Here is a 26,710-nt window from a genome sequence, read left to right as displayed (position 1 = left end):
GCCATACCAGGTGAGGAGACAGCGCCAGGTCATAAATGAATTCACTACATGAGGAGGCTGTTCCGGAGGCGGCTGGACGAGCACGAGCGCTAACGCTCCTTCGCCACCTGAGTAGTGAACGCTCGCGGTAAAATGGGCTATCAGACGTCATTACTGAGCACTACACCAAGGAACTTAACAGCACACTTCCTCGAGTGTGATGTGAATTAATAGCGTGTGCTCTGATGCAACCGTGCTCAACATAATCACTGTCATGAGGCACCTGGCTGCATTGAACTGACACTTTTGCGGACCAGCCTCGCTGCCAATCAATGCCACGCCCTGGGCAGTGGCTGGTACAGCTCTAACGTCATCGTTACCCAAGTACGGCGTCTGTGTCTGCAGGGTACGCCGTCGCCCGAGCAGATCCGGCGCTTCGACGTGACCCTGGACGACCCGGGCTGCGTCTACTTCTCCGGAGACGTTGTCAGCGGCAAAGTGCGTGTCGACTTGGACAACTGCCTCACCGTTCAAGGTAACAGCGGCGCCGTACTCACCCCTAATTTGCCAAATGCTGCGCTAAAAACGCTTTCCTTATATTTTGAAATGGGGCTAAGATTCCATCATTATCTTTGGTCTCCATGCATTTGTATTGTCACTAAAAACTGAATCAGTTTGCTGAATCGTAAAAATACTTTCTCCAAGTAGCTCGGTTCCATTGCATTTCCCCGGCAAGTACGTCGTCTTCTGGATCATATAACGCGAGGCGACTGGTACCCTCATTCAGGAGGAATAAAGTTCTGTTCTCTGACGGGCCATCCTCACTTAAGTTTGAACTGCATGGAGTGGTTAAGTTAATTCCGGCTAATGTTGGGACGTTTCCTTCGTGGTCGAGACCGTTCTCCATCCTTTTTCCAAGACGAGCAGTAAATACTCCAAGTGACAAGGCACGAACTCTCGCCTCAAACACAGACATTTAGCATCATTGTGACAGTAGCACACTTTATCAGCAAATAAGATTCTTTGCTGGCTAATAACGTATTCGAATTTATTTAGTAACTGATACAAGATTTGCCGTGTACTACACAGTAAAACAGATTTAAAAGGAATTACTGCATCTAACAATACTAAGATAATGTTCTACTCAAATAGAGGTAAATAATCGTGTACTATGGTAGTTCTAAACTGTTAACAAAATGCCAATCGGATACAGGAAAATATTACCGCAGTCGAACATTGATTATGCTGTGGCCACAGTATGGAGGTCGAAAGTAAACCCTCTCTGAATGTATTCAAGGAAATATAAAAGGTATCAGATAGATTATGTAATGGTAAGACAGAGATTTAGGAACCAGGTTTTAAATTGTAAGACATTTCCAGGGGCAGATGTGGACTCTGACCACAACCTATTGGTTATGACCTGTAGATTAAAACTGAAGAAACTGCAAAAAGGTGGGAATTTAAGGAGATGGGACCTGGATAAACTGAAAGAACCAGAGGTGGTGCAGAGTTTCAGGGAGAGCATAAGGGAACAATTGACAGGAACGGGGGAAAGAAATACAGTAGAAGAAGAATGGGTAGCTTTGAGGGATGAAGTAGTGAAGGCAGCAGAGGATCAAGTAGGTAAAAAGACGAGGGCTAGTAGAAATCCTTGGGTAACAGAAGAAATATTGAATTTAATTGATGAAAGGAGAAAATATAAAATTCCAGTAAACGAAGCAGGCAAAAAGGAATACAAACGTCTCAAAAATAAGATCGACAGGAAGTGCAAAATGGCTAAGCAGGGATGGCTAGAGAACAAATGTAAGGATGTAGAGGCTTATCTCACTAGGGGTAAGATACATACTGCCTACAGGAAAATTAAAGAAACCTTTGGAGATAAGAGAACCACTTGTATGAACATCAAGAGTTCAGATGGAAACCCAGTTCTAAGCAAAGAAGGGAAAGCAGACAGGTGGAAGGAGTATATAGAGCGTCTATACAAGGGCGATGTACTTGAGGACAATATTATGGAAATGGAAGAGGATGTAGATGAAGATGAAATGGGAGATACGATACTGCGTGAAGAGTTTCACAGAGCACTGAAAGACCTGAGTCGAAACAAGGCCCCCGGAGTAGACAACATTCCATTCGAATTACTCACGGCCTTGGGAGAGCCAGTCCTGACAAAACTCTACCATCTGGTGAGCAAGATGTATGAAACAAGCGAAATACCCTCAGACTTCAAGAAGAATATAATAATTCCAATCCCAAAGAAAGCAGGTGTTGACAGATGCTAAAATTACCGAACTATCAGTTTAATAAGTCACGGCTGCAAAATACGAACGCGAATTCTTTACAGACGAATGGAAAAACTAGTAGAAGCCGACCTGGGGGAAGGTCAGTTTGGATTCCGCAGAAATTTTGGAACACATGAGGCAATACTGACCTTACGACTTATCTTAGAAGCTAGATTAAGGAAAGGCAAACCTACGTTCCTAGCATTTGTAGACTTAGAAAAAGCTTTTGACAATGTTAACTGGAATACTCTCTTTCAAATTCTAAAGGTGGAAGGGGTAAAATACAGGGAACGAAAGGCTATTTACAATTTGTACAGAAACCAGATAGCAGTTATAAGAGTCGAGGGGCATGAAAGGGAAGCAGTGGTTGGGAAGGGAGTAAGACAGGGTTGTAGCCTCTCCCCGATGTTATTCAATCTGTATATTGAGCGAGCAGTAAAGGAAACAAAAGAAAAATTCGGAGTAGGTATTAAAATCCATGGAGAAGAAATAAAAACTTTGAGGTTCGCCGATGACATTGTAATTCTGTCAGAGACAGCAAAGGACTTGGAAGAGCAGTTGAACGGAATGGATGGTGTCTTGAAGGGAGGATATAAGATGAACATCAACAAAAGCAAAACGAGGATAATGGAATGTAGTCGAATTAAGTCGGGTGGTGTTGAGGGTATTAGATTAGGAAATGAGACACTTAAAGTAGTAAAGGAGTTTTGCTATTTGGGGAGCAAAATAACTGATGATGGTCGAAGTAGAGAGGATATTAAATGTAGACTGGCAATGGCAAGGAAAGCGTTTCTGAAGAAGAGAAATTTGTTAACATCGAGTATAGATTTAAGTGTCAGGAAGTCATTTCTGAAAGTATTTGTATGGAGTGTAGCCATGTACGGAAGTGAAACATGGACGGTAAATAGTTTGGACAAGAAGAGAATAGAAGCTTTCGAAATGTGGTGCTACAGAAGAATGCTGAAGATTAAATGGGTAGGTCACATAACTAATGAGGAAGTATTGAATAGGATTGGGGAAAAGAGAAGTTTGTGGCACAACTTGACCAGAAGAAGGGATCGGTTGGTAGGACATGTTCTGAGGCATCAAGGGATCACCAATTTAGTATTGGAGGGCAGTGTGGAGGGTAAAAATCGTAGGGGGAGACCAAGAGATGAATACACTAAGCAGATTCAGAAGGATGTAGGTTGCAGTAGGTACTGGGAGATGAAGAAGCTTGCACAGGATAGAGTAGCATGGAGAGCTGCATCAAACCAGTCTCAGGACTGAAGACCACAACAACAACAATACCTACCATGACAAAACAGTACTGTATCAATTAATTCATAGACAGATTAAAACAATGCTGGTTTAATCAATGACCATTAATTTATACACTGCCATCAGCAACATATAATTCACATACAGGGCCTTAGGGGTAAAAGTGCAAATATTTTTATCGGTGACTGAGGACAGCGTACTGAACAACATTACGCTGGTATTTACTTCATCTGCACACTAATATTTACAACTATGAGGAGTGGTATGCTCTTAAGTTGGTTAGTCCTTCCAAGTACTAATACATGAGGCAAGAGCAATTCATTAATGTTTATTTTCCCCTAGGCAGCAGGTCGGGTGTTGAAGTGGTACGTGGAAACAAAACAGTTAGTATAATAAAAGAAACGAGTAATTGGGAGTGACGCATCATCCGATGGCCTGTGGTAATCGGATGGAAGTGTTTGGCTTTGGCGAATTCATGGAGAACGCTACCCGACATTATGTGTAGTGCCAACAGTGAAGTGCCAAGTAAGTGATGTTACAATATGGGGGTGTTCTTCGTGGTTTGGCTGTTGTCTCCTAGTTGTAGTTAAAGATACGCGAAAAGATATAAACACACTTAACAGCATTGTGTACTGTGTACGGTAGAGGAATAATTAAAGACGACGATTATATCAGCGTGACAGTGCACCTGTCTATGAGGCAGTATATGTGAGGCAACGTTTTATGGATGGTAACATTCCTGAAACGGACTGGTCCGCCAAGACTCCCGACGTGAACGCACTATAGCACCTTTAAGATGAGTTAAAGCGTCGACTTATCTGCAAACACCAGCGTCCAACATTTCTACCTACTCTGATATCGCCTCTTGAGGATGGACTTCCATTCCCCCAGGGTCATTCACAGGCATCACTGAAAGTGTCCCCAGCAAAGTTCAGGCTGTCATAAAGTCGAAGGATGGGCACACCCAGTATTAACCTCCACTAACAGGACTCCTGATACCCTTGATCAGATAATTTATCAATGAAACCTTGGCGTTGTTAGTTCCTACTGCAATGCGTTTTCTGCTGCATAAATCATATGTAACTATTTTGGGTAGTATGCCTGTAGGTCCAACTATCTTCAGTACCAATAATTATTGCATCGCCTTCTTTTGGCACTAATTTGAAAAATCTAAGCAAAATTTTGGCCCACTATCTACCAAATCTTGTGCCTTTTAATAGCTATTAACGAACTGGCAAGTTCTTCACTCACCCCATCTTTCTCTTAAGCATATCACTTTTTATGGGTGGACGATTAAAACCATTTAGTTCAGAGTAATCATCGTCTGATATTACCTGTGGAAAACAGTTGGAAACCCAGTTCCGCCTATCTGATGCGTACTCAAAAACAGTGCTTCTCCACTGCACCCTCTGTACGCCTGGCAGGAACTACGAGTGTGGTATCATCCGGTTGCATACGCCTGCTTTGCAGACAACCCTGCTTACTCCACTGTACCGCGTGGAGCCTCTATGCCCCGTAGATACAGCATCTTCTGCAATTCTGCACTCTATCTATATTATTTAAAACTTTTGGGATTGGCTGGCTTGTATTTGGAGCGGCACTCTCCTCTCTGGTATTACGTTAGGCCTGAATATTATCGTATTACTAAGTGTATTGTCTCCTACGTTTAGTATTAGATGTATCATTATTAAAACTGTCATTAGTTAAATCAGGGATAATGCTAATTGCAATCTTCGGTCGATCTCTAGCCAAGATTAAGTTACGGACATGTCATTATAAGACCTGTTTCCGGTTTTGAAGCCGTCCTGCCCTTCGCTTCGTCTTCTAAAACACTGATCCCGCCATCGGTACATAAGTGGTTCGCGGGCGTCATGAGAACATTGACCCAGCTGTAGTTACGTTTGACATTTTCTGTACGCATCGCACTATTCTAAAAGTTCTCAATCTTAGTTTCCACTCCATGAAGGAACCTGACAAACTTGCCGATCTCTTGGAGCTCATACTAATGATTTTTGTTCAGAGATTGGAATTTTGTGTTGTAGATTTTTACATGTACTTCTTTGTCTGTGTGCAAAATTATCTTAACTTATCCCAGGAATACTTACAGAAACTTTTAAGTGACACTGATATTTGTATGCTATCCAGACTTAGAGAACTGCTTCTTCTTGGACATCTTTTGAGCTGTATTCACAAAGAAATTTCTTACTGAAATCCTCAACAGTGCTACAACAACCGACACTTTCACATGTCTACTTGATGCTATCACTAACTATATAATTTATAATGAATGAGGTAAGTTACTTGTGGTTCTATGTTATAAGCAGTAGTTTAGCACACTCTTGTATGAAAGCTTTTGCATATACTGCTCCCTTAATTTCAAATCAATATTTTTTGCTCCTGATGAAGCCAGTTTTTATGTAACATGACAACAATGACCCAAAGATTGATTTAAGGTCTACTGTTCTTTAAAAACGTTTTGCGTACTTGTTGTTCCTTAACAAACGTGAGATTTGTTTCTTGCAGATCACTTGTTAGAACACTGCGATCCTATATTATTGTACCCTGTACTTCTTGAAGCTGATCTTAAACAGAAGCTTTGCACTGTAATTGCTGCTCTTTTATTTCAGGTAGATAACTCTGAAGTCTAGGGGTACAGTGTTTGGACAGCGTTCATAACGTTTTGGGTCTCGGGTTCGAACCTGACCATTGCTTAAATTTTGAAGAAAAATCATAAGAAACGGTGGCCTAAGACATCCGGCATAAGAGGCACCCTCATTCTGCCAACGGCATTGTCAAAGAGAGTGGAGGAGCGGACAGACGTTCATGAAACTCTCTTGTCTTTCGGGTGGGAAACTGCCCCTAAAAGGCAGAAGAATCAGCAATGATCAACGGCATGAGGACACAGAAGGCAGTGGAAACCGCTGTATGAAATATACATAATGTATATTTACAGGACATGTGGCCTGTAGTTGAAAAAGTTTCATGATGATCTCTCCAGTGTTAAACGATTCCTGTCTAGTCCCCCACTCGCACCTCGCATCTCCGGAAGGATTGCCATGAAGGGGGGGGGGGGGGGGGGTGATCATGAGAAAAAGACTGAATAACCAACCACAGGGCAACGTTCTACAAATCGAGGTGTGTAATGTCAGAGGTATGAATATGGTAGGGAAGCTAGAAACTTTGAAAACGGAAATGCTAAGGCTCAATCTAGATGTAGTGACGTTCAGTGAAGTGATGTGGTACAACCGGAGTTGGCTGCATTTTGAGTAGGAAGGCAGGACAGAAAGTGAGCTACTGTGAGCAGTTCAGTGGTAGGGTTGATCTAATCAGGATAGATAGCAAACCAGCACCGACAACAATAGTTCAGATATACATGCCAACGTCGCAAGAAAAAGATGAAGAGATAGAGAAAGTATATGAAGATATAGAAAGTTGAAAGGTAATTCAGTACGTAAAAGGAAATAAAAATCTAATAGTCATGGGGGACTGGAATGTGGTTCTAGGGGAAGTAGTAGAAGAAAAGATTACGAGAGAATATGGGCAAGGAAGTAGAAATGAGAGGAGAAAGATTACTTGAGGTCTGCAATAAATTTCAGCTATTCATAGTGAATATTCTGTTCAAGAATCGAAAGATTAGGCGATATACTTCGAAAAGGCGGGGAGGGACGGGAGTATTCCAGCTTATATTACTTCATTGTCAAGCAAAGATTCCGAAAGAAGACATCGGATTGTAAGAGGTACCCGGCAGCAGATATACTCAGATCACAATTTAGTAATGATGAAGACTAGGTTGAAAGTTAAGAGACTAGTCAGGAATAATCAATGCGCAATGAAATGAGATCCGGAAGTATTAAGGAATGAAGTGATATGCTTGAAGTTCTCTGAGTTAATGAACAGCTCAGTAGCCACGTCGTTTGGAGAGGAATGGACATCTCGAAAGAGTACAATCACAGAAGAAGGAAAGAAAAACTTAGGTACAAGGAAAGTTACTGTGAAGTAATCGTGGGAAACAGAAGAAATACTTCAGCTGATCAACGAAATAAGGAAGTACAATAAAGTTAGCGAAATTTAGAAATACAAAAATTTAAATCCATTAAAAATGAAATAAATAGGAACTGCAGTAAAGCTAAGACGAAATGGATGAATGAAAACGTGAAGAAGTCGAAAAGGACTGACTCCGCATACGGAAAAACGAAACAACCTTTGGTGAAATTAAAAGCAAGGACGGTGATGTTGAGAGAGCGTAAGAATTCGACCTTTAAATGGAGAGGAGAGAGCGATAATTGGAAAGAGTAGACTGAAGGGCTATATGAGGGGAACGACTTGTCTGATGACGTGATGGAAGAAGGAACAGGTGGCAACGGAGAAGAATCAAACTTTAAAAGCGCTTTAAAGTCAAATGAGGCAGAAGGGATCGATAAAATTCCATTGGAATTTCTAAAATCGTTGTGAGAAGTGGCAAAAAAACGACTACTCACGTTGGTGTGTAAAATGTATGAGTCTGGCGATATACCATCTGACTTTCGGAAAAACAGCATCCACACAATTGTGGATATAGCAAGAACCGACAAGTGGAAGAATTATCGCACAATCAGCCTAACAGCTAATGCACACGAGTTTATTACAACAATATAATAAAGAAGAATGGAAAAGAAAATTGAGGATCTGTTACATGACGATCAGTTTGACCTTAGAAAAGGTAAGGGCACCAGAGAGGCCGTTCTCACGTTGCGGTTATGAAAGCAAGGCTGAAGAAAATAAAGACACTTTTATACGTTTTTTTCGACTTTGAAAAAGCGTTCGACAGTGTCAAATGATGTATGATGTTCGAAATTCTGAGAAAAATGGGTGTAAGCTATAGAGGAAAACGTGTAATATACAATATGTACAAGAACGAAGGTGGGACAGAAAGACTGGAGGAGCAAGAACGAAGCGTTCGAATTAAAACATGTATACATTGAAGAGCCAATGACGGAAATAAAGGAAAGATTAAACAGTTGGATTAAAATTCAAGGTGAAATGATATCAACGATAAGATTCGCTGATGACATTGCTATCTTCAGTGAAAGTGAAGAAGATTTGTAGAATCTGTTGAATGTAATGAGCAGTCTGATGAGTATAGAATATAGATTGAGAGGAAGTCAAATGAAGACGAAAGTAACGAGAAGCAGCAGAAATGAGAACTGCGGGAAACGAAAGATCAGAATTGGGGATTAAGGAGTAGACGGTATTAAGGAATTCTGCTACCGATCAAGCAAAATAATCCGCGACGGACGAAGCAAGGAGGACATCAAAAGCAGACTAGCACTGACAAAAGGGCATTCCTGGCCATCATAAGTCTCTTAATATCAAACGTAGCCCTTAATATGAGAAATAAATTTCTGAGAATTTACGTTTGGAGCATAGCATTCCATGGTAGTGAAATATGAATTGTGGGAAAACCGAAACGAAAGATATTCGAAGCATTTGAGATTTGGTGCTACAGAAGAATGTTAAAAATTACACTCCTGGAAATTGAAATAAGAACACCGTGAATTCATTGTCCCAGGAAGGGGAAACTTTATTGACACATTCCTGGGGTCAGATACATCACATGATCACACTGACAGAACCACAGGCACATAGACACAGGCAACAGAGCATGCACAATGTCGGCACTAGTACAGTGTATATCCACCTTTCGCAGCAATGCAGGCTGCTATTCTCCCATGGAGACGATCGTAGAGATGCTGGATGTAGTCCTGTGGAACGGCTTGCCATGCCATTTCCACCTGGCGCCTCAGTTGGACCAGCGTTCGTGCTGGACGTGCAGACCGCGTGAGACGACGCTTCATCCAGTCCCAAACATGCTCAATGGGGGACAGATCCAGAGATCTTGCTGGCCAGGGTAGTTGACTCACACCTTCTAGAGCACGTTGGGTGGCACGGGATACATGCGGACGTGCATTGTCCTGTTGGAACAGCAAGTTCCCTTGCCGGTCTAGGAATGGTAGAACGATGGGTTCGATGACGGTTTGGATGTACCGTGCACTATTCAGTGTCCCCTCGACGATCACCAGTGGTGTACGGCCAGTGTAGGAGATCGCTCCCCACACCATGATGCCGGGTGTTGGCCCTGTGTGCCTCGGTCGTATGCAGTCCTGATTGTGGCGCTCACCTGCACGGCGCCAAACACGCATACGACCATCATTGGCACCAAGGCAGAAGCGACTCTCATCGCTGAAGACGACACGTCTCCATTCGTCCCTCCATTCACGCCTGTCGCGACACCACTGGAGGCGGGCTGCACGATGTTGGGGCGTGAGCGGAAGACGGCCTAACGGTGTGCGGGACCGTAGCCCAGCTTCATGGAGACGGTTGCGAATGGTCCTCGCCGATACCCCAGGAGCAACAGTGTCCCTAATTTGCTGGGAAGTGGCGGTGCGGTCCCCTACGGCACTGCGTAGGATCCTACGGTCTTGGCGTGCATCCGTGCGTCGCTGCGGTCCGGTCCCAGGTCGACGGGCACGTGCACCTTCCGCCGACCACTGGCGACAACATCGATGTACTGTGGAGACCTCACGCCCCACGTGTTGAGCAATTCGGCGGTACGTCCACCCGGCCTCCCGCATGCCCACTATACGCCCTCGCTCAAAGTCCGTCAACTGCACATACGGTTCACGTCCACGCTGTCGCGGCATGCTACCAGTGTTAAAGACTGCGATGGAGCTCCGTATGCCACGGCAAACTGGCTGACACTGACGGCGGCGGTGCACAAATGCTGCGCAGCTAGCGCCATTCGACGGCCAACACCGCGGTTCCTGGTGTGTCCGCTGTGCCGTGCGTGTGATCATTGCTTGTACAGCCCTCTCGCAGTGTCCGGAGCAAGTATGGTGGGTCTGACACACCGGTGTCAATGTGTTCTTTTTTCCATTTCCAGGAGTGTATGTGGACTGATGAGATAAGAAATGAGGAGGTTCTCCGCAGAGTCGACGAAGAAAGGAATATATGGAAAATACTGACAAGAAGAAGGGACAGGATGGTAGTACATCTATTAACACATCAGGAAATAGCTTCCACGACACTAGAGAAAACTGTAGAGGCTAAAAGCTGTAGAGAATGACAGAGATTGGAATACATCCAATTGCTACTCTGAGATGAAAATGTTGGCACAAGAATGGAACTCGTGTCGGGCCGCATTAAACCAGGTGGAAGGCTGATGACCAATCATCATCATCATCATCCAATTCAATCATTAAATGATGTGGCCTCTCGAGTCGTGGATTCAGGTAGGCTTTCAGCAGTTCTCTCCAAGTGGAACTGTCTTGGGTAGTTCTCTGCCATGTGCTACCAGCGATCTTCTTGATATCTTTGTCCCATCTGTCCAGTGGTCTTCCTCTAGGCCTTTGATGCTCTCTCGGATTCCAGTGCTAGCTTCGTTCATCTGCCGTCATTCCTTCTCGCGACGTGGCCAGCCCACTGCAATCTCAAGGAGCCTACTGTCTCTAAGATGTCCTTAACATTCGTCACAGAGCGGATTTCATCTGCCCTTTTCCTATCCTATCTTGTATAGCCCAGCATTGATCTTTCCATGGCACTCTGTGCTGTCATAAGTTTCCCTTTTGTAAATGAGTTCAGTGTCTATGTCTACAAGGTAGATATAATCACTGACCTCTTCTAATGGACTGTCCTTGACTTTCACATCTCTATATGGGACTCATTTGTTGGACATTACATTTGGTTTGGAAAGGTTCATGTTCAGGCCAACCAACTGACATTCCGATGCAAGATATGTAACTAAGTTTTGGAGCTCTCCGAAATCGTTGGCCAATAAGTAAATATCATCAGTAAATCTCAACTTGGTAAGCCTTCTTCCATTAATTCTAATGCCCTTACCTTCCCAGCTCAGCTTTGACATAGCCATTTCCAGTACAGCCGAAAACAGTTTTGGGGAGATGGGGTAGCCTTGCTTGACACCCCTCATGATGCGGAATTCTTGAGTTGATTCGCTTACATTAACATAAGCTGAAGAAGTTTCGTAGATATTGCTGAGCACTTCAATGTACGCTGCTCCCACTCCTTATTCACTCAAATCTTGGAGGACAGCTATATGGCTAACGGAGTCAAACGCCTTTTCAGAATCAACAAAGGCAATGCAGAGAGACACTTGGTACTCATCTGCTTATCACTTTACTAACGGTCAGAATGTGGTCAATAGTGCTAAAATTGCTTCGGAATCCTGCTTGTTCTATAGGTTGGGCTGAGTCTAGGGTGGAACTAATTCGTTTTAACAGGATCTCTGTGAAAATTTTGTACAAAATTGAGAACAAGCTGATAGGACGATAGTTTTTTATATTTTGAATACTTACTTTCTTGTGTATCAGTATAATCTTTGCATTGTTCCACGATAGTGGGATTGAAGCATAGTGCAGGCAGGAAGTAAATACTTTGATGTTGTAAACAATAGATTCCAGCTATCAGTCGTCCTTTTTAAATTTTATTGACAGAGCTAGATTTCAGCTAGATACAAGCCATTCTCAATGCACTATCATTTTGATCAATGCATGTAATGCCTGTTGGTCGGGCTTCATCCACAGGTCAATGAACTGATAGTGCATTGAGAATGGCTAGTTTCTAGCTGAAATCTAGATCTACCAAAAAAATTTAAAAAGGACGACTGATAGCTGAAATCCATCATTTACAAGTCACAGTCGCTGAGTGCAAGAGCCTTTTGAATGGAAGGTAACCTGATATAATGGATGTTTGTGTAGTCTAGTGTTACATTTGTGGTGACTGCCGAGCTTGACGTCCCTATCAGACGGACCGATCACTGTCAACAGAGCCACATACCCTCATTTCATGAGTCACAGAGTAGAGGTTCAGAATTTAATACAGGGCATTAGCGCAGACACAGGTCATCAGGAACTTTACGCCACCACCTCTCCTCCTTCTCCTGGCCAAATATTGGCAGTGGAAGTTTCATCCACCTCCTGGATTCAAATAGACGTGCCTCCAAGTTGTGCGTCACCACAGAACCGCGTCTTAGCCACCTCCACTACAGAGGCTGGTTGCAGACTAAATTACGGGCGTTGAGTTCCGCCTACTATGCAGATGATTGTTGTTTTTAATGTCCAAAAGCTTTAGCATTTATTGTGTCATTATTAGTGAGCACTGTTATTCAGTACATATTTTCTAGATTGTTTGGTTCTGTAGGACCATCTTTACATTGTTGTGTAGCTTCCCGTTTGTGATCTTATTTTTGAAGTATCAGCTCTCAGCTGTCCGCCCCGATAGCTGAGTGGTCAGCGTGACGGATTGCCGTTCTACGAGCCCGGGTTCGATTCCCGGCTGGGTCTTGGATTTTATCCGCTCAGGGACTGGGTGTTGTGCTGTCTTCATCATCATTTTATCCCCATCCAGCGCGCAGGTCGCCCAATGTGGCGTTCAATGTAATAAGACCTACACCAAGGCGACCGGACATGCCCCTCCCGGCCAATCACGCCAAACGCTCATTTCATTTCAGTTCTCATCTGCATACTCATCTGTTGTGGAAACACACGAGTTTCTCATATCAAAACAGTGAATAAATTACTACTGTTTAATAAGACGCATTTGATTTTTATGCTGTAGCACCAAATTTGAATTACGGCCACAGTAATTGATGACCTGTTCCAATCACATAACATAATATTTAATTTGTCAACTACTACTTACCATATCTAAATACAAATTCATTTGGGAGTAACAAATGCACTGACGTCATTATATGTGTTACTGTGTACTACATTGAGCTGTTTCTCGGTTACAGGCATCACGGTGCGCATTGTGGGCGAGGCGGCAGTGAGCGTGACGTCAGAGCCACCCGCGCCAAGGCCGCGACTCAGGAAGAACAAGATGTAAGCACCGGCCTGCCGGACAGCCAGCAAGCAGCGCCTCTCTCTCTCTCTCTCTCTCTCTCTCTCTCTGTCTCTCTCTCTCTCTCTCTCTCTCTCTATATATATATATATATATATATATATATATATATATATATATATGCTAAGCTTAACTACTCCCTTCTTCTACTACTACTACTACTACTTCCAACACCAACCGTCGAGCAAGATAGCACAGTGGTAAGACGCTGGACTTTAGGTTTCCTGCGGTGTCCCTACAGCTCTTGCGGCAAATATGGGTACGGTTGCTTTGGAAAGGATGTAAGAACTCCGCCCACCATTACTGCCGAAAGCGTAATGATATGGGCTGGTTGTAACAGCCCGACATTCCACACAGTTGTTGCAGGTGGACACGTGCACTTCCCGTACAGGTCGCGAATGTTCTTTCTGGATAACAGTAGACGGAAAGACTTTGTAGACGTCTGCAACCACGAAGTACGTTTACTAAAATTATCCGTCTGGAACTCACTTTATTACTTCGAATAGATGACACGATTCGGCAGACTACCATTATCAGCTCAAAACTTAAAGAATCAATACATCGTATTACGTCAAACAGTACATGATCGAGTAACAAGTAAAAGTTGTTTCCTCATCTTGAGGTTGTAGCGCACGCTTGTGTCCGTGTTTGCTTGAAAACAAATTTGTTTCTCGACATAGTCCGCCTTGAGAAAACACAATTTTTTGTTTCTTTTTCTACCCAGACATGTTTCGCTGATATTAAGTCATAAGTGCTTTTTATTTTCTTTCTATTAAATAACATAAAAATTGCTTTTTGTACATATAGAATTTCAGCTTTCAAGTAAAATATTCACAAAATTGAAAAGAGACAAAACTTTTTTATATACAGGGTTGTCCATTGATCGTGACCGGGCCAAATATCTCACGAAGTAAACGTCAAACGAAACAATTACAAAGAACGAGACTTGTCTAGCTTGAATGGGGAAACCAGATGGCGCTATGGTTGGCCGCTAGATGGCGCTGCCATAGGTCAAACGGATATCAACTGCGTTTTTTTAAATAGGTACCCCCATTTTTTATTACATATTCGTGTAGTACTTTGTGATAGATGGCGCTGTAATAGTCACAAACATGTGGCTCACAATTTTAGACGAACAGTTGGTAACAGGTAGGTTTTTTAAATTAAAATACAGAACGTAGATACGTTTGAACATTTTATTTCGGTTGTTCCAATGTGATACTTGTACCTTTGTGAACTTATCATTTCTGAGAACGCATGCTGTTACAGCGTGATTACCTGTAAATACCACATTAATGCAATAAATACTCAAAATGATGTCCGTCAACGTCAATGCATTTGGCAATACGTGCAACGAGTTTCCTCTCAATAGCGAGTAGTTTGCCTTCCGTAATGTTCGCGCATGCATTGACAATGCGCTGACGCATGTTGTCAGGTGTTGTCGGTGGATCACGATAGCAAATATCCTTCAACTTTCCCCACAGAAAGAAATCCAGGAACGTCAGATCCAGTGAACGTGCGAGCCATGGTATGGTGCTTCGACGACCAATCCACCTGTCATGAAATATGCTATTCAATACCGCTTCAACCGCACGCGAGCTATGTGCCGCACATCCATCATGTTGAAAGTACATCGCCATTCTGTCATGCAGTAAAACATCTTGTAGTAATATCGGTAGAACATTACGTAGGAAATCAGCATACATTGCACCATTTAGATTGCCATCGATAAAATGGGGGCCAATCATCCTTCCTCCCGTAATACCGCACCATACATTAACCCGCCAAGGTCGCTGATGTTCCACTTGTCGCATCCATCGTGGATTTTCCGCTGCCCAATAGTGCATAATATACTAGTTTACGTTACCGCTATTGGTGAGTGACGTTTCGTCGCTAAATTGAATGCGTGCAAAAAATCTGTCATCGTCCCGTCATTTCTCTTGTGCCCAGTGGCAGAACTGTACACAACGTTCAAAGTTGTCGCCATGCAATTCCTGGTGCATAGAAATATGGTACGGGTGCAATCGATGATGATGTAGCATTCTCAATACCGACATTTGTGAGGTTCCCGATTCTCGCGCAAATTGTTACTGATGTGCGGATTAGCCGCGACAGCTGCTAAAACACCTACTTGGGCATCATCATTTGCTGCAGGTCGTGGTTGACGTTTCACGTGTGGCTGAACACTTCCTGTTTCCTTAAATGACGTAACTACCCGTCGAACGGTCCGGACACTTGGATGATGTCGTCCAGAATACCGATCAGCAAACATAGCACACGCCCGTTCGGCATTTTGATCACAATAGCCATACATCGACACGATATTGACCTTTTCCGCAATTGGTAAGCGGTCCATTTTAACACGGGTAATGTATCACGAAGCAAATACCGTCCGAACTGGCAGAGTGTTACGTGATACCACGTACTTATACGTTTGTGACTATTACAGCGCCATCTGTCACAAAGCGAAAAAAGTTGTACAACTAAAACATTCATATTTCTTTACGTACTACACGAATATATAATAAAAATAGGGCTTCCTATTTAAAAAACGCAGTTGATATCCGTTTGACCTATGGCTGTGCCATGTAATGGGACAACCATAGCGCCATCTCGTTTCCCCCTTCAAGCTAGACAAGTTTAGTTCTTTGTTGTTTTTCGTTTGACACTCATTTCGTGAGATATTTGGCCCAGTCACGATCAAGGACCACCCTGTATGTAGCTTATTAATACATGTTGTGGTTACTGTGGCTTTCAGTATTGGCCGTTACAACTGTTTTTCATTCACCGTTTGTTTTCTGGGGAGATGTACTGCAGCACATTTTGATGTACCAGCAGTTGCACCAATAGTTGTCGACCAAGAAAATTAGAAAAATTATTTACACGAAAATTTAAGACTAGGAATGTTCGGCTGTTATGGTTAACATTATTCTATTCTCTAAGAATAATTGTGGTGTGTGTTTGTGTGTGTGCGTGTGTGTGTGTGTGTGTGTGTGTGTGTGTGTGTGTGTGTGTGTGTGTATGCAGTTTGTTACCACTTACTTTCTCTTGAGTGAAATTGTTCTTTAAAATTTGCTCCACTTATGTTCTCTACAGTGGAACTGTACTTTAAAATTTGCACTGTATCACTGGTTTGAAGATGCAAAAGAAGATAGCGAGCAGTTGAATGTGTTCTGAGCGGAACTTCTGAACTTGTTTCAGTCTTAGTCTTTTAGCGGTGCATCTAACAGTGTGTGTATGTGAGTGTGTGTGTGTGTGTGTGTGTGTGTGTGTGTGAGTGAGTGAGTGAGTGTATGTGTCTGTTTGTCAAAGTGAGAGTCCATGAAACTGTGTGGAGAAAGATGTTTTGTTTTTTTGGAACTGTGCATTCGTTTATTATTTCATTTCCTTCTAGTAACGATTTGTGCATTTGGTAGTTTTCCTCAGTTAGTAGTTTCCGTGTGGGGCTGTTGCATTTGAGAGTTTTTTGGTCAGTGTTTATGTCTGTTAATCCGTGGTCCATATCCATAAGGTGTTATGCGAATGTGAAACGACAACGCTGTTAGTTTTTGTCTTCTTCTGCATTTTATGTAACTAGTATTGAAATTTCTCCTTGCCTGTCCAAGATAAATTGCGTTTCAGTCTTGATTGTCGGCTGAAAAATACCAGATGTGGTAAGTTCGTTTCTGTTGGTTTTGGTTATCCTCAGTTTTCTCTTTATTTAGTTATCTGTTTTGTTGCAGAGACACTGATAGAGAAAAGTTAATAGCAACTCGCGTATCTGTCAGGATGGCGCTGAGCAAAGTCAACAATACTTGCACAGTCAAAATCTGGCCAAAGTTTTATAAAAAAAATCCTAGGAACTTCTGGTCACGCGTAAAGTCAGTCGACGGATTCGAACTTTTCATTCAGTCTCCCGTGGATCTGACTGGTGTAGAAACTGAAAACAATACGGCGAAACCAGCAATTTTAAATTCCACATATAAAAATGCATTCTTGCGAGGGGATACTACCGTGCCAACTTATGATCCCCGCACAGACTCACAAAAGAGTGAAATCAACTTTAGTACACCTGTTACTGTTAAGCAATTGAGACTACGTAAAGAGAACTAGGCATACTGGCCCTGACGGACTTCCAGTTAGATTTTGCAATAAATAAACCACAGAATTAGTTTGTTTCCTGGCTCGTATTCATCGAGAGTCACTTGCGCGGCAAATAACCCACCTGAGGCTGAAAATGGAGCAAGATTCACTCCTGAAAAAGGGTAATAGTGTGGATGCACAGAATCATAAACCGTTACCGTTAAGCTGGAGACTTTAATTCCCTTCATGTACGACGGTAATCCCACAAGTAAAGTCTCTTATTTTTTTATAAGTACAGAACGCTGTTTGTGTGGCAGTTGGTCACACTGTTATGAAGAGCGCTTCACACACTGTGTGTAAACATGCACACGCCGCACTGAGGCGCTCAGTCTTGGTTTGGCAACCGTTGAGAACGGAGCTACCGTTGGATGTTACCGCCAAGGGCGAATTGCACGCAGTTATTCAGTTTTTGAACGCAGAGGTGACGAAATCTGGGCATTCAACTTTACACCTGACACCAAGCAACAATCACGCCAGTTCATAATTTTCTGAACAGCATGGCGGTGACCTTACTTTTGGGGATTACCCTCGTAGCATGGGGAGGAGACATGACAAAAAGAGCAGGACACTGATGAATGTTATCGAAGACAATAACCTAGCGATACTCAATGATGGCTTCTACTATGATACCCTCACCTTTCAGTAGACCCTCGGCTGTCGGCGTAACGCTTTGCACTCCCTGTTTTACCGAATTATCTAACTGGAGCGTTAAAACAGATTCAGTGGGATCCGATCATCTCTCAGTAGAGTCGACATCAATATCAACGTGGATACCACGCACATATGTTACGCTAATAGTGCATGGAAAATCAAGGAAACCAACTGGGACTTATAGAAACGGGCAGTTAGGCGGGCGTTCTGAAACATGAGACGTGACTTACCGGATGAAGATTTATATCAAGTTTTAATCAACGCTATGAATACTGCAACTGATGTTAACATCCCTAAGGAAAAAGAGATCACCGTTATGCAGCACCGTTCCCTTCCTTGGTGGAATCTCGAATCCTTTCGACAAGTTGCTAAGCGAGGCTTGCTTTGAAAACCCGTCGTCAAAGTCCCATTTTGGATAACTTCTCGGCCGTTCGAAAAGCGAATGCGTGAGCCAACAAATTTCTGAAAGAAAAAGGACATTTGGATAAAATTTCGTTCTTCCCTCAATAATGAAACCAGTATGGCAAGCATCTGTCATAAAACAAAGGCTTTCAGAACCAGCCGACTGTCTCCCCCCCCCCCCCCCTCTGCTACCATGGTCTCGCTAGAGGAATTTAAAGATACACTTGCTCTTCCCACGGCCCCACTCTTCAATCATCCGTATCATGTTGAAGATGACCAATACCATGTTCTCCTTCGTCCTTTCTCCAAAGAATTCAACGAAGCTATTAAACCATCGAGGGACGGCTGTCCTGGTATTGATTTTATTCGTTATTCTATGCGACAGAGGCGAAAGATTTCCTCTTCCACATTTTTAATCGTTACTGGATGCACAAGGACCTTTTAGCAACATGGAAGACGCAAGCAATAATTCCAATTATGATAAATGGCAAAGATCCAAATGTGACCTCTAATTATCGACCGATTGCTTTGTTGTAGTGGGTTGGCAAAACTCTGGAACCAATAGTTACAAGGAGATTGGAATGATGGCTTGAAAATCATAATTTGGTGAAACTGAGTCAGTACGGCTTCAGAATAGGCAAAGGGACTATGTACAATCTGTATTTACTTGCTATGGATATTACGTCGTCCTTTAAAAACAAAGAAATAGCGGTCGCTGCCTTTCTGGACGTTAAAAGAGCGTATGATCACGTTCACATACCGATTCTCTTGGACAAACAGGCAGTGTTCGTAATTCCTCCATGGATGATTTATGGCATCAGTACCCTGGTCGCTCAGAGGACCATCTACGGCCGTTACAAAGGAGACATGGTCGGACCATTTATTTTCTGCCAGGGCTTGCCTCAGGGTGCAATTTTAAGCCCCGCCCTCTCTAGTCTGTACACGCATGATCTAGAGCGCATAATCACTCCCCCCACAAAAATATTGCAATATACAGACGATGCCTGTGTTTATTCCACTGCCGTTCGTATCTTCAGGCCAAAACGGCATTACTCACAACAACTACATACATCGATAAGTGGCTATTATTTAAAAGCCTGGAAATTTCGGCTGAGATATCAGTAATCGTCTACTTTTACAAGTCGACATCGGCTCCCATTGATGATCATACCACGTGTGGAAAGTACACTTTCCACATAAAATCTCACGCTCGACTTCTGGGGATGATTTTTTACTCTCGGTTAAGCTGGGTGCAGCCGGCCGCTGTGGCTGAGCGGTTCTAGGGGCTTCAGTCCGGAACCGCGCTGCTGCTACGGTCGCAGGTTCGAATCCTGCCTCGGGCATGGATGTGTGTGATGTCCTTAGGTTAATTATGTTTAAGTACTTCTAAGTCTAGGAGTTTGATAACCTCAGATGATAAGTCCCATAGTGCTTAGAGCCACTTGAACCTTTTTAAGCTGTGCGCCTCACATCCGATCCATTGTTATCAAGTGTGAAGAAGGGTAAATAAAATTCGATGACTCACCCGTGTTTGGTGGGGAACGGTCCAGAGTAGTTTACTCGTCGTGTACCGGAGGATTATTCGATATCGATTAAGACTATGGCTGTCGACTGTAGCACAATACGCCAAAGGTTCATCTCACCGAACTACTCACTCTTCAATACAAAGCCATTCATATTTGTCTTGGAGCCATGAGGTCGACGTCAGCCAACGGTCATTTTGAGGAAGCAGGGGAGTTGCTCTTGAAGATTAGAAACCTAATGTTATCGGATAAATTCTATATTCAAGACATGGCATTTATGGATGGTTCTGTTTACCAAAGTAGAGACTGCATTTACCGACTATGGACTACCTCCTGCAGAAGGAATAAGGCTCCGACCGTTTGTACCAACTTTGACACTTGGTCACCTCTCTTAACCTCCATACGATTTTCATCCCATTTGTCTCTTTTTGAATACTATCTTCATACGCTCAGATATCATATTCCAGTCTACTATTTTAATATAAACTATTTGGAAAGTATTAATGTCAATAGTTGATTCAGTCATCTTGTTGCATCTCAGTGGCCTGGTTTTTTCTGTGTATATACCGATGGATCCAAAATTCCGCAGGAACAGTATATTGGAATGAATTTCTCTGCCGTCAGGTTCAGATCCGGAAAAACTTCAAACTGCCCTCAAGCGTTTTTATATTTACGGCAGAGGCAGTGGCACTTCTGAAAGCTCTTAAGTTTGTCTCTTCCCCTTCCTTCCCCAAGATATTAATTGTGTCTGACTCTCAAAGCGTCCCTCAAAATATTCAGCACTGGACATTGAACAAAACAACTAACCGCTATATTTTGGACTGGTTTCGGAATATTTTCGCTGCACACGGATGGGGCGGACAATCCATTTGCTGTCGGTGCCTTCCCACGCAGATATCCTACATAATGAGGAAGTTGATGCTTTAACCAAGCAAGCGACATCTTTACGCACTGTCCTGGATCTGAAATTACCTTATAGTGGCTACTTACGTGAAGCCAAGGGTCACGCAAACCAACAATGGCAAGAGATGTGGAACGTCTCCCAGCAAATGGAAAGCGGCTATTACGCGGTGCTACAACCTCAGATTCCTTCACAGCCGTATTTCATGAGGAGACATCTGAACCGATCCACGATTTCTCCTATGACACGACTTCGCTTCAATCACGCCTCTTTTCCTCAACATCTACATTGTATCAACGTTTACGCTTCATCGGCATGTGAGTGTGATCCTGAGACGGAAGCTGATGTCATCGACATGTTGTTTATATGTCTCAAATTTGACTGCAATGAGTTGGAGTTTCTGAGGACATTGCTTACTATGGGATACCACCTTCCTCAATCAGCTACTTCTCTTTTGTTTACCAAAGACATTCGCCTTTATAAAGTGACTGTTAAGTCGCTTAGGAGTACTGGGCACAATCAGTAAGTTTTAATAGCGTACATATTCTATTTTTATGTCTTGCTTCTGAAGATATTTCAGGAATTATGTGACTGTAACTCAACACAATTTTAGGGTCTAGTGAAGCAGGGGATACAACCCGTCGGCTTTGAAGAATGACGTCATTCCTTAGTCATAGGTAGTAATGTCTTCACTTCGAGGCATAGATAATAAAGCAGTTCTGTGTTCTAATAAGCGCTATCATTAAAATAATTGAATGTGAATCTAAAAGCGATCGCTTGATATTAGATACAGATGCTTCAGTAGCTGATAAGTGTTTTTTGGCGTTTAAAAAAAAATCTCACGAGATAGAATAAACTGATCCTAAGATACAGATGCTTCAGTAGCTGATAAGTGTTTTTAGGCTTTTTAAAAAAAAATCTCACGAGATAGAATAAACTGATCCTACTTTATTAAGCAATCAATAAAAAAACTAAACTAAAACATAACAGCAAAGACAAGTGAAACACAAAGGTTAAATAAACAATCAAAACATATAAAATGAAACAGGTTGCAAATGTAACGTACGTGTATTTCCACCTATTCGTAAGTAGGATCAGTTTATTCTATCTCGTGAGATTTTTTTTTTAAAGCCAAAAAACACTTATCAGCTACTGAAGCATCTGTATCTTCTAATGGGTGCGGGAGTTCCGACTCACACCCACCCACCTCCCCAGGAGTCGGAACTCCCGCACCCATTAGAAGATACAGATGCTTCAGTAGCTGATAAGTGTTTTTTGGCTTTTTAAAAAAAAATCTCACAAGATAGAATAAACTGATCCTAAGATACAGATGCTCCAGTAGCTGATAAGTGTTTTTTGGCTTTAAAAAAAAATCTCACGAGGTAGAATAAACTGATCCTACTTTATGTTAGTAATAGCGGAGACGAAATAAACAGCACATCTACAATTTGTATCCCGTGTTCCACTTAGGGTTTACTGAAGCGGAGGATACATCGTTCAGGTGAAGAACAGGACAGTAATGCTAGTGAAAACGAAGAAATCGCCTTACGACAAACTCGTATTCCGGACTGTACTTAAGCAACACACTTCGAATGAGCTTTTAATTTGTATCGGGTTTCATTTGCGGTTTAGTGAAGCAGGGGATACATAGTTCAAGTGAACAACAGGACAGCAATGCTAGTTGAAACTAAGAAATCGACTACGCTGAACTTGTATCCCGTACTGCACTTAAGCAATACAGTTCGAAAGACTTTCGAGATACAACTGACATACATGTAACGTGATGTATTCTTTGCTAGTAATTTCATTCATTTCTTTCCATTGTATTTTGTGGAGAAATACTAAGATACAAACACGCGATATCGTTAACGTGAAAATACTACTGGCCGTTATATATGTGAAATAAAGTTTATCTCTCTCGCATTCCTTTGTTTCTCAACATTCTCCTCAGCTCTTTCATCTTTGTAATACAGGGTTATTACAAATGATTGAAGCGATTTCACAGCTCTACAATAACTTTATTATTTGAGATATTTTCACAATGCTTTGCACACACATACAAAAACTCAAAAAGTTTTTTTAGGCATTCACAAATGTTCGATATGTGCCCCTTTAGTGATTCGGTAGACATCAAGTCGATAATCAAGTTCCTCCCACTTTCGGCGCAGCATGTCCCCATCAATGAGTTCGAAAGCATCGTTGATGCGAGTTCGCAGTTCTGGCACGTTTCTTGGTAGAGGAGGTTTAAACACTGAATCTTTCACATAACCCCACAGAAAGAAATCGTATGGGGTTAAGTCGGGAGAGCGTGGAGGCCATGACAGGAATTGCTGATCATGATCTCCACCACGACCGATCCATCGGTTTTCCAATCTCCTGTTTAAGAAATGCCGAACATCATGATGAAAGTGCGGTGGAGCACCATCCTGTTAAAAGATGAAGTCGGCGCTGTCGGTCTCCAGTTCTGGCATGAGCCAATTTTCCGCGGGCTACACGTGAAACTTGCCCGCACGCGTTCAACAGTTTCTTCGCTCACTGCAGGCCGACCCGTTGATTTTCCCTTACAGAGGCATCCAGAAGCTTTAAACTGCGCATACCATCGCCGAATGGAGTTAGAAGTTGGTGGATCTTTGTTGAACTTCGTCCTGAAGTGTCGTTGCACTGTTATGACTGATGTGAGTGCATTTCGAGCACGACATACGCTTTCTCGGCTCCTGTCGCTATTTTGTCTCACTGCGCTCTCGAGCGCTCTGACGGCAGAAACCTGAAGTGCGGCTTCAGCCGAACAGAACTTTATGAGTGTTTCTACGTATCTGTAGTGTGTCGTGACCATATGTCAATGAATGGAGCTACGGTGAATTTATGAAATCGCTTCAATCATTTGTAATAGCCCTGTACATGCTCTCTGGCGACTTGTGACGTCATTGTTCGAAGCCGACGGGTTGTATCCCTGCTACACTAGACCCCAATTTTAACAACCTTTTCTTCTAATTGTAGGACACAGCTGGGGCGGTTTGAGCTTCCTCTACTTGAAAATACGCATTTCTGTATTGTTTTATTCAATTCTATGTACGTTGTACTTAGGTACTGGACTTAGATAACGTAGTCGTATAGTTTTTTTCAGTAACTGTAAAATTTTACCATGAATGATAAGTATGGGCTCTGTTGTAGGTTTGTGAGTAGTGGATTACGGCGTGGGACTTGTTCAAAGTACACTCCTGGAAATTGAAATAAGAACACCGTGAATTCATTGTCCCAGGAAGGGGAAACTTTATTGACACATTCCTGGGGTCAGATACATCACATGATCACACTGACAGAACCACAGGCACATAGACACAGGCAACAGAGCATGCACAATGTCGGCACTAGTACAGTGTATATCCACCTTTCGCAGCAATGCAGGCTGCTATTCTCCCATGGAGACGATCGTAGAGATGCTGGATGTAGTCCTGTGGAACGGCTTGCCATGCCATTTCCACCTGGCGCCTCAGTTGGACCAGCGTTCGTGCTGGACGTGCAGACCGCGTGAGACGACGCTTCATCCAGTCCCAAACATGCTCAATGGGGGACAGATCCGGAGATCTTGCTGGCCAGGGTAGTTGACTTACACCTTCTAGAGCACGTTGGGTGGCATGGGATACATGCGGACGTGCATTGTCCTGTTGGAACAGCAAGTTCCCTTGCCGGTCTAGGAATGGCAGAACGATGGGTTCGATGACGGTTTGGATGTACCGTGCACTATTCAGTGTCCCCTCGACGATCACCAGTGGTGTACGGCCAGTGTAGGAGATCGCTCCCCACACCATGATGCCGGGTGTTGGCCCTGTGTGCCTCGGTCGTATGCAGTCCTGATTGTGGCGCTCACCTGCACGGCGCCAAACACGCATACGACCATCATTGGCACCAAGGCAGAAGCGACTCTCATCGCTGAAGACGACACGTCTCCATTCGTCCCTCCATTCACGCCTGTCGTGACACCACTGGAGGCGGGCTGCACGATGTTGGGGCGTGAGCGGAAGACGGCCTAACGGTGTGCGGGACCGTAGCCCAGCTTCATGGAGACGGTTGCGAATGGTCCTCGCCGATACCCCAGGAGCAACAGTGTCCCTAATTTGCTGGGAAGTGGCGGTGCGGTCCCCTACGGCACTGCGTAGGATCCTGCGGTCTTGGCGTGCATCCGTGCGTCGCTGCGGTCCGGTCCCAGGTCGACGGGCACGTGCACCTTCCGCCGACCACTGGCGACAACATCGATGTACTGTGGAGACCTCACGCCCCACGTGTTGAGCAATTCGGCGGTACGTCCACCCGGCCTCCCGCATACCCACTATACGCCCTCGCTCAAAGTCCGTCAACTGCACATACGGTTCACGTCCACGCTGTCGCGGCATGCTACCAGTGTTAAAGACTGCGATGGAGCTCCGTATGCCACGGCAAACTGGCTGACACTGACGGCGGCGGTGCACAAATGCTGCGCAGCTAGCGCCATTCGACGGCCAACACCGCGGTTCCTGGTGTGTCCGCTGTGCCGTGCGTGTGATCATTGCTTGTACAGCCCTCTCGCAGTGTCCGGAGCAAGTATGGTGGGTCTGACACACCGGTGTCAATGTGTTCTTTTTTCCATTTCCAGGAGTGTATTTTCATTGGGGGGAATGCAGTGAGGAAGCCAGTGGACATTGTAGCGAGATCCTCTCCTGGGAGAGCAGAATCTGTAGTAGAAATAAGTTCATAGAGGAGCAGGAGCGTATGATCTGTGTCCTTCTGGTGCAGTTACAATGCGCGAAGGAGGAACTAGATAGGTTGAGGAGGGTAAAGGCTGGTGGGGAATGGGATCTGGCAGTTGGCAAAGGCATCTAGTAGGGCGCAGTGGTTAGACACTGGACTCGCATTCGGGAGGACGACGATTCAATCCCGCGTCCGGCCATCCTGATTTAGGTTTTCCGTGATTTCCCTAAATCACTCCAGGCAAATGCCGGGATGGTTCCTCTGAAAGGGCACGGCCGACTTCCTTCCCAATCCTTCCCTAATCCGATGAGACCGATGACCACGCTGTCTGGTCTCCTTCCTCAAACCAACCAACCAACCATCTAGCAGGAGGAGGTGTTCAGACAGTTATACTTTGCGTATATGCAACATATTTGAACTACTGTCAGAGTTGACAGGAGCGGAGCCTCTTGTAGCTGTAGATGTAGAGAACACGCAGCAGTCGTCAGCAGTCAGGAGGCCTAGGTCAGCTGCAAAGTCTAACAGGAAGAAGAAGGTTCTGCTACTACGTACATCTCACGGTAGAGGTGTGGGCCAGCAGTTCCAGGAAGTGTCAAGCTTAGTGCAGGGTTGTCTCAGATGACTGACAGCATAGGGGAGTTATATAGGAATTTTACGAAAGAGGATCAGGTAGTGATAGGGAGTGGAGCAGGAAACAGTCTTGATAGGGACGGCAAATGTGATGTAGCTGGTGACCTGGTAAAGATAGCTACTCAAACTGGTGGCACTAACGTGCATTTCGTGCAACTGTTTCAGCGTCATGATCGGCCTGATCTTAATGTTGCTGTTAGGCGCGATAACATGAGGCTGGAGAGGGCGCTGTTCGCAGAGGGCATGGGTCACATTTCAGTGGTGCCAGTCGGGTCGATCAGAAGGTCGGATTTCACGGGGCATGGCCTGCACCTCAATAGGTATGGGATGGGGAGGCTGGCAAA

At 43.8% G+C, this 26,710-nt stretch overlaps 1 protein-coding gene across 1 annotated transcript in view; it reads left to right on the top strand.

Moving 5' to 3' along the window:
* Window positions 1-311: 311 nt before the first annotated feature.
* Window positions 312-26,710, top strand: part of LOC126095594 (arrestin domain-containing protein 17-like) — a 197,935-nt gene continuing 171,536 nt past the window's right edge. The window contains exons 1-3 of the mRNA XM_049910367.1: window positions 312-335; window positions 385-514; window positions 13,306-13,393. Coding sequence (XP_049766324.1) covers window positions 312-335; window positions 385-514; window positions 13,306-13,393 — 242 coding nt within the window. The remainder of the gene's footprint in view (window positions 336-384; window positions 515-13,305; window positions 13,394-26,710) is intronic.

The sequence above is a fragment of the Schistocerca cancellata genome, chromosome 8, assembly GCF_023864275.1.
Source record: "Schistocerca cancellata isolate TAMUIC-IGC-003103 chromosome 8, iqSchCanc2.1, whole genome shotgun sequence".
NCBI lineage: Eukaryota > Metazoa > Arthropoda > Insecta > Orthoptera > Acrididae > Schistocerca > Schistocerca cancellata.
Note: the sequence above shows the minus strand (reverse complement) of the source record. Positions and strands in the feature narration are given on the sequence as shown.